This window comes from Tachysurus fulvidraco, chromosome 21 (assembly GCF_022655615.1).
Source record: "Tachysurus fulvidraco isolate hzauxx_2018 chromosome 21, HZAU_PFXX_2.0, whole genome shotgun sequence".
Lineage (NCBI taxonomy): Eukaryota > Metazoa > Chordata > Actinopteri > Siluriformes > Bagridae > Tachysurus > Tachysurus fulvidraco.
The window spans coordinates 4,421,558-4,430,732 of NC_062538.1; the positions used below are offsets into that span (position 1 = coordinate 4,421,558).

Consider the following 9,175-nt stretch of genomic DNA (forward strand, 5'->3'; position numbering starts at 1 on the left):
TATGTATGTACAGTATGTATGTATGTATGTATGTATGTATGGATGCATGTATGTATGTATGTACAGTATGTATGTATGTATGTATGCATGTATGTATGAATGTATGTTTCTCTTCAGCTTATTATAAGGAGCTTTGCAAATGTTACATATATGATGAACATTACTGTAGCTCCTGCAGATATTGGGTATAATAAATATATATATAGTACTTTAGTACTTTACGCTTTAGTACTTTCTGTCCTGCTCTTTCATCTCAACTGTACGCTCTGCCTGAACATCAGTTTCCAAAGCTTCATCTTTCATGCTAATACTCCACCACCGCTCCCTGAACTTGTACACCTCTAACTAGAAGACTCGACACATCTGAGTTGTATTGCAGCGCTGCATTCTGGACCTTTGAGTCCATCATTAGCACCAGGTTCTCCACCAATATACAGTACATTTGAAACCTCATTATTACTTTATACCTCACAGTAAACCTTACGTTTATTATTTATGGGATTGACTTTTTTTTTGCCTATTAAACACTATTGTAGCAGACGATGCATACCTCATGACAGGACCCACTTCTACTGTATTTACACTGTACAGTAGAGTTGATGAATCTATTATTATTATTATTATTATTATTATTATTATTATTATTATTATTATTATTATATATTTAGGAATTTATAACTAAAATAATATAATTTATACATCTGTTTCCTGAGGATGTTTACAGTGCAGTCTAGTGGCACATAGTGTGTATGACAACATTTCTTCTCCGAAACTACAACTTAATGAGAAATTCTTTTGTTTAAGCGTTATAATGACTGAAACAGCTTATTTGACTCGTCATGCCGTGACTTGTCTATTAGAAACAAATAACATATAAGTCACATTAATCTAGTAAATGTAGCCATGTTTGCTTAAAGATTAGATACGTATTTGTTAAAGGTGTTACTTGTATTCTTGGTCTATTATTTTTTGTATTGTGTATAGATCCGGTAAGGATACAGTGAGAACAACATTCTTGCGCCCTGTCATGTGCTGTAGCATACTCATAGGAGGAAACATGACTGTTAAGGAAATATAGTTCAATAGAAAAAAACAAACGTTGGTTATTGTTTGCATATTGTTTAATAGACATATATTTGCATGGGTGCTTGACAGTCATCTGCCTCAGCCACATTCAACTGCTGATGCATCGTGTCTTTAGCTACTTTACATAATTTTCACAGTTTCTGATACGTCCCCCCTTTTTTTAAAAAAAAAAATCAGACATTTTGCATTGCACTTGCATTAATCCTGCACAAAAAAGGCAATATTGCGTAAAATATTTCATAAAATTTAACAGCTTTTAAGAAAAGTTGCTCAAAATACGAGTAGAGAAATGTACTACTTCTGATATGTTCACGCTCTTCAGTTTCAATAGCTTCACGTAACCTTCAGAAATGCTTTTGACCTGAAACTTGCATTTTGCTTCGAGGAAGATTTCCTTACATGCAAGTGTAGAGCAGAGCAGCAGCTGAGATTTGCATCAAATTGCTTTGACAAATGTGCTTTTTGGACAAGTCACCCAAAGTGCAAGTTTTTTTCAAGGTCTTGTGCAAAGTTTCCTGATCACCTGTCTTTATTATCTAATCCATGAGTAGAAAAAGATGATTAAAACCAGCATTATACTGTATATTAAAAGGCGACATTAAATTAAAGTTGCTTAATAGTTCTATAAGATGTTTAGTATGCAGTAAAAATCCTGAAAAAATATTGTATCCAAGATGAAATCTATATCATGTGCTTCTGCTTCATCAAGGCTGATCCTCAACAAGAGCTGAATCAAAATTTGCCTCCATCACAGAACACAGCACTGATATTGCTAGAGTTTTATCAAAGTGTAAGAAAGTTTTAGTAAAAAAAAAAAATCAAATTTACAGTTTAACCAAAATATGATATCAGCCACGATCAGCCAAAATGTATAGTGTTGTTTGTTTAGTGTTTGCTTCTGCGATTTTGTACTAGATCTAAGAGTCTAGAGTTCGTCACAAGTAATAAAAATAAATCTTTTCTGTTAATTATGGTCCTGCAGTTATTACACAGTTGCACAAGACAAGATTCAGGACACAGTGTGACCTTGTGTTCTACAGCCATGATTAAAACCTCACTGTATTGCGTGAGCGGCCATGAGCGGCCATCTTGGACAAGCTTGGTTATATGGGGTGATATTTGTAAGCAGTCTGTCCCCAAGCTTTCGAAGTCTCCAAAGGTTGAAAGAAGAATTGTTCAAATCTGGAAGCTAGGTTTGAAGCATTTCAATATAGGTTCCTTTTAGGTTCTCTGGTTTCTTCCTAGCAACAAAAAACCATGTCGGTAAGAGGACTGGCTAGTCTAAACTGGAAGTTGGTATGAAGGAGTCTGTGTAATGGACTGGTGTACTCTTTTCCAAGGATAGAAACTCGACGATAATGTCTTCTGAATCTAGTGAGCTACATTAACCTCCTAAAATTAGTACAGAAATAACTAGAATACACTGAACATTCGTTGGCTGATTCCTTGATGATATACATTAGATATATTTTACCCCGCCTAGCTCCTTTAAGCCGTTTTAAAATGACCTTCCACTCAGCTGATGATGAAGACTCTGGGGCCTTCCTCTCTCATTGGAGGCAGGGTGTCCACATTCTCGATGAGAATGTGTTTGTCCTCCCTCTTTCCTGGGCTGTTCAGGGCCTGAGGCTGGCAGAGATTACTCCTCAGCTCATCACAAGTCACACGCAGATCTTTGAAAAGATGAAGCATACTCACACCAAACACGATGACCAGGAATCCTCCAATGGTGCCCACGACGTCCACGGCTGACATGGAGCCCCACTCTTTGAACAGGATGATGGAGGTGGTGAGCACAACGCTAGTGAAGAACACGTAGTAGATAGGGTAAACGAGAAGCGTGTTAAAGGTGTCCAGAGACTTGTTCAGGTAGTTGATCTGGATTATGACGGAAGCTACTAAAGTCAGCAGGAGGATCCAGGTGAGAGGATTACGCAAGACTGATGGCTCGACGACAACCGTACGCAGGAAGATACCCAGCCCTTTCACTGAAGACACGGTGAAGGCCCCGAGCAGCGAGCAGATGCTTATGTAGATTAATATGTTGGTATGTCCAATGCGAGGAGCAAAGTAAAAGACCATAACCAAACAGGCTATGAGAAGGATGCTGGCAAACACTAGGAAACCTTAAGGAGACAGAAAAATAGCATTCGTTTTTTTCCCCTTTATTTTCAAACGTTTAAATGTTTTTCTTAACCTATAAGCATCATATACTATCATTGAAAGAACTGAAAGTTAGCATCCCCCGGTTCCATCAACAGCAAGCCTGTAGTATTTTTCCATTGTTTTTTAGATTACTACAAATACTAAACCCTGTGACTAACAACGGTATATGATTCCTACGCATTTTGTTCATTAAGATAATCTTCACAGATGAATCTCTTTTACTTTTATGAATTATGAAGTTCAAAAACAAACGGCAGAAGCAAAAGAGCAATAATTATGCTACTGTACCAACAATCTCCACCACTGTCACATGACTTTGTGTCTGCTTAGCTATTTGTTATATACAGCTTTTTTTTTCCCAAGAAAATGCTTTAAAAAAAAATCACTTGAGCACAATATCTTGAGCTTGTGTTAAACACAGACATTATGTCAGGTACTGTATTTAACCCAAAACTTATTAAAAAAAAACATTGATTTTGGGACAATGGAACCAGGGATGGTTTAAAGAAAACTAGAACATATTTGCTCAATTGTACCAATAACTTTACAAATCTGAATGAGCGCCCACTCATTTTACTTCCATTTTGGTTCAAAACGTTTATTGGTATCAAAATCCAAGCCAGTTCATCATCTGCCTTGTCTGACCTTCTCAGAGCTATACCTATGTGTACAGTGTTGATCTTGGGCATGAGCGCCGCTAGAGTGTAATGTTACTTCAGTTGGTTAAATGAAGCGTCTGAGGCGTTTTAGACATAAACTTCTTCCAGTATAATTTGAAGAAGCATGTTAAGGCAAGTTTTGCTAACACTGACTGGCTATATTTAATATATATTTAAGTTTAATCTGTATTCTTTGCACAATGTAATCAAGGTTTAGCAAGACTAGCATCAATTCCAGTAGCTAACACTACAAGTGCTGACTAGGCTGCAAGTCTCATTGTAGCTAATGATAAATGCTGTTTATTTCCAGTAAATTTTATATCTGATTAATTCATTAGCAAAGTATTTAGCACGAGCGATGTACGTGATGTACGTGAGCAAACGTTGGATGACATAAAAGATTAAAAACTTAATCTTGATTTGCTTTTTCATATAAGTACATTTAAAAAGAACAAATTTATGCAAGTACATTTTTTGGCTGCAACTTGACACATTATCTATATGTGTATCTTGATAAACCTCCAGATAAATTTGTCAGTATTTTTCCATTTAATTTCAGGTTTCTGTCTACATGTTTTCCTGTCCAGAAATTAGCCCTACCCTGAGCTCAGCCTTGCCTGTTTTTCACAACAGGAAGCACAAGAGTTTATAGTTTCAACAGAGAAGGTGGTGTTTATAAAGTATTTTATATACTTCACAGATACTTTAACATTTACACTTTACATATTTCCAGATACAGATATTAGATATAGATTTCAGAGAATCAGAATTCTATTGTAAATGAAGTCTGTTTCCAGCAGCACACACTAACTCTGGTCCCTCCCTGATTACTAACACCTTTATCAGTCTCGATTCACTTCATGAGTCCTAGTTATTATTGTTTCTTATTCAGCCCTTGGCTAGATCTTTCCTAGTATAATCTCATCTCTAGACGTCAGTGTATAAGCTATTACACCTTGTCTTTGTTTGTTTTTGAAACCTGGCTTTATGATTAGCTCCTTAGAGCTATTATTTTACCTTATAGCATTATTCTTTTTTCCTTTTTTCGTCGTTTAGTTGCTTTACAATGTCATGAACTGAAATGTATAACGCAGCAGTGCTGAATTCCTGATTCTTATTGGTCAGAAGGTGTTGATTCATTTTATATGACAAGAGCTGCCTGGTTTTCTTTTCCATAGTAACAGATCAAGTCTAATAATAAAAATGATAAATTATTTGATTAAATGAATATCGAATATTGAACAAAATATTCAGTATCCTATTAAATGATTTGTATTTTTTTGTTCAATATTAGATAAATAATAAATAAATACCGAATAGACAAACGTGCCGACATTTAAAACAGATACGGTGGTGTTTTCTATCAATACTACAAGACATTAAATTAAACATATTTTCTCCTTTAAAAGTGTTACAGGCGTCATTTCAGACTTTGTCATATTTATGTTCCTTATTCCTGTCTTAGTTTATTAGTTTCTCATTGTGGTCAGTTTACTGTTTTGTTCCACTTCCACATTAGCGGTTAGCTTCATTCTGGTTTGTTTGTCTGCTTACTTCGGCTTCATATCGTGTTCTATTGTCTAATCCTCGAGTAAATAAATCCTCACATGCACTGATACACGTATGGGTTTAAGTTGCGTTGCTATTATAAAACAGAACACACCATGTGCTCCCTAATTCAATAAATACAGTAAATAAATAAATATAAATATTCAGTCCTAGAAATAAACAAACAGCAGAAATTGAGTTTAAATAATATGCACGATTATGCTATGAAGAGGAACAATAACATTGTGTATAGAAGCATAAAAAGGTGAAAAGGAAGTGTGCTTACGGAAGTCTGTTAGAAACACTCACCTGGGTCCAGCAGTTTGTGTGTCATCTCATTTAGAGTAGTCACAGCTTCCTCTTCTGGTGCGTGGATGACCATAATGGTGCTTCCCAAAAGGCTTAGCATGCAACCGAGCTTTCCTAACAGGTTCATCGTTTCCCCGAAGAGGTGAGAGGACAACACGGCGCTGGAGAGAGAGAGACAGTTAGAGAGAGAATTAAACATAGTGAAACATAAAACTAAGGTATTACTGAAAAGCCTTTAAGCTTTGAGCCTTTCACGCTGATGATGAAATAGGATAAGAGTATGTCAAGTGTTCGTTCATGAATTAAATATTGAGCAGCTTTGCAAGTTACGCAGCCGCATCATCAGTGTTGTTATTAGTATTGAGCTCTGTTGACTTTACTGAGCAGATAAAACAAGATATGTGCATCATTTCTTCATAATAGAGTGAATAACAAGTCTTTACCTGAAAAGTACACTCAGCGCTCCAAGAGGGGTGACGACGGTGGCTGGAGCGAACATGTAGGCAGCAAAGTTTGCTGCTTCACCTCCTCCCACTATTATAGAATAGGAGAAATAAAATCGCATTATTTATTATCATATTTAGAGCTAGAATAGTTACGTCTAGATTCATAATACAATAAACTTACTGGTCAGCAGTCCACCCCACCACAGCCAGTCCTTCAGGTAGCCATGTCCTCCTTCACCTGTAAAAGATAAAGATATCACATTACATTTAGAGCTATCAGACTTTACATTTCATCCCTGCATCATTTTTTATTTATTGCAAAATACATACATAACTATGCAATTAGGTTTAAACTGAGCTACATTCTTATAAGCACATCAGTGTTTATTTTGACAGCACGAACATCATAGTGGCTTTCGTTTATAGGAAAATAATCAACAGCAAAGTGTCCACAGTTCTTTACATCCTAAATTCATGATCTGGAGAGTTTTATTCCACTTATACAACAGCAACTTGCCAATGAGTGCATTTTTATCCAACGATAGGCACATAGAATCTTTGTGAAACCTTAGGATTCTCCAGCAGTGCACTGTACTGTAGCTTTTCCACCTGCTTTGACGGCTCAACAACAACTACTTCTCTCTCCCAACTCCTGTCTGTCACCTGTCCTGATTTTGTTTTTTGTGAAAAAATTTCTGTTCGAATTTACGCAACTGCGGCTATAAATTCATTCCATCATTTTCAATTGAAGTTAATAAGATGTCAAATGTAAACAAACAAAAAAAACGAATAAATAAAAACAACCTGTTTTGTTCTGAAAACTTTTAGAGCTTTACTTTTTCTAACTCGGTAACTTGTTAACATGTTAAATGCTTAAACTCCTTTTTTTATAAACATAAAACAAAACCTTAACAGAAGGCTTCAACGAATCTCTTTATTATTAGACACAGATTACCAATCAGATTTGAGAACCGAACAGATCAGCGTTTTCAGCTATGTTGCAACTAACAGCAACGTAATTTTAGCTTACTAATAAATGGATTTCTTAAAATAATTAAATTCATTAAACAAAGTCCTATAATTGTTGATCGGGTGAAACGTGATGTTTGACCAGTTGGATCCTACTGTATGGAACATATTTAGTTTGGAAAGATCTAAAGTTCAGAAAGTGAAGAGAGGTAGATATATGGATGGATGGATTTATGGATGGATGGAAGGATGTATGGATGTATGGATGGATAGATAGACAAAAAGGGAAAGAAAGAAAGAAAGAAAGAAAGAAAGAAAGAAAGAAAGAAAGAAAGAAAGAAAGACTGACTGATGTACTGTAGATAGTGTATGCTGAAAGAAAGAAAGAAAGAAAGAAAGACTGACTGATGTACTGTAGATAGTGTATGCTGAAAGAAAGAAAGAAAGAAAGAAAGAAAGAAAGAAAGAAAGAAAGACTGATATACTGTAGATATGCTGAAAGAAAGAAAGAAAGAAAGATAGATAGATAGATAGATAGATAGATAGATAGATAGATAGATAGATAGATAGATAGATAGATAGATAGACTGAAAGAGAGAGAGATAGATAGATAGATAGATAGATAGATAGATAGATAGATAGATAGATAGATAGATAGATAGATAGATAGATAGATAGATAGATAGATAAGTAGCATTCAGATAAATAATAATAAGTCGTATTGGACGTTTCCGGTCATAACAGACCAGTGTAATGTACTGACCTGCCCTGGTTTTCCCATTCGCAGCCAAACGTAGCAGTGCCTTCTTTTTCAGGATCACGCTTCCTCCAATGAGAACAGCTGAGAGCATTGCTAGAGTCAGACCGATCCAAAAGTCAAATTTACTCCATTTGTCTGAAGAAAGAGACGGCACCACAACAGTGGAGATGTTTTCGCTGATTAAAGTCCAGTTGCCGCCTTTTTCTGAGTCAATCACGCAGTCAGACGTGGACGATGGACAAACCAGTTTGATTACTGTCCCTATAACATATAAAAGCACTGCGGTTTAAAGATGTTTGACACTCAGTCAATTCAACATTGTTGGCACTACAGGAAGAACGAATAAAACAAATTGAATAAAACATGCAACGATATGATTTTTGAGCTTCACCTCACAGAAACCCTGTTTAGTTTTAGCCCACATTTCTAAATGATTAGCTTCCTGATATTAGCCTTCTCTGGGGGTATAAAAGCAATAGAGCACTTCCTGTTGTGGGGGATGTGGTAAAGTGGTTAAGTTGTTGGATTACCAACCGGAAGGTTATGAGTTTGAATCCCGTTGCTCAGTTGTATAAAATGTGATAAAACATGAAGTCACTCTGAATAAGGGGATCTGCTAAATGCTGTAAATGTCTAACTTGTTTGCTTTGTGAATGGAAATATAACTTGCAAAACTATTTTGTGCTGCAATTCTGTATCTGTTTCAATATATTTTGGGTTCGTTCTTCCAGATTGTTTGACAAACACCGATACTTTTATTAGGTTTATCACAAGAATGATATTTTAAAAGAAAGGCAAGTAGTTTCTCTAATCGTTTAAATGGAAATTTTGATTCATTTGGATTAGTGTTTACATTAAACACTCACTTCCTCATGTTTACGTTTGTGACATTAGGCATGGATTTGACTGGAACAAGCAAACACTAAAAAAAAAAAAAAGTTTGCACTTCCTCAGTTATGAGGTGGTGTATTTAAAACCCGTCTAACAGGTTTTGGGGGTCTGAGTTTACCAAGAGCAAATTTGGTTGCAGGGTTTGGAGCAGGTTTACTGGCCAAAAAACAAGTAAGACCTTACAAGACAACATTATTTACATGTGTAATATACACTGCGTTAGGAAGGTTCAATATCAAAAAACCTTTAAAAGTCCTGAACATTTTATACATCACTTCAAATATACAAAACACACACACACACACACACACACACACACACACACAAACATATGGCCTTTT

At 35.8% G+C, this 9,175-nt stretch overlaps 1 protein-coding gene across 1 annotated transcript in view; it reads right to left on the reverse strand.

Annotated features, from left to right (window-relative positions):
• Positions 1 to 1,103: 1,103 nt before the first annotated feature.
• The window catches only part of nipal4 (NIPA like domain containing 4), an 8,980-nt gene continuing 908 nt past the window's right edge, over positions 1,104 to 9,175 (reverse strand). The window contains exons 2-6 of the mRNA XM_027153345.2: positions 7,947 to 8,204; positions 6,396 to 6,452; positions 6,212 to 6,302; positions 5,769 to 5,929; positions 1,104 to 3,212 (exon numbers count right to left, since the gene is read on the reverse strand). Of these exons, the coding sequence (XP_027009146.1) occupies positions 2,602 to 3,212; positions 5,769 to 5,929; positions 6,212 to 6,302; positions 6,396 to 6,452; positions 7,947 to 8,204 (1,178 nt within the window). The 3' untranslated portion in view covers positions 1,104 to 2,601. The remainder of the gene's footprint in view (positions 3,213 to 5,768; positions 5,930 to 6,211; positions 6,303 to 6,395; positions 6,453 to 7,946; positions 8,205 to 9,175) is intronic.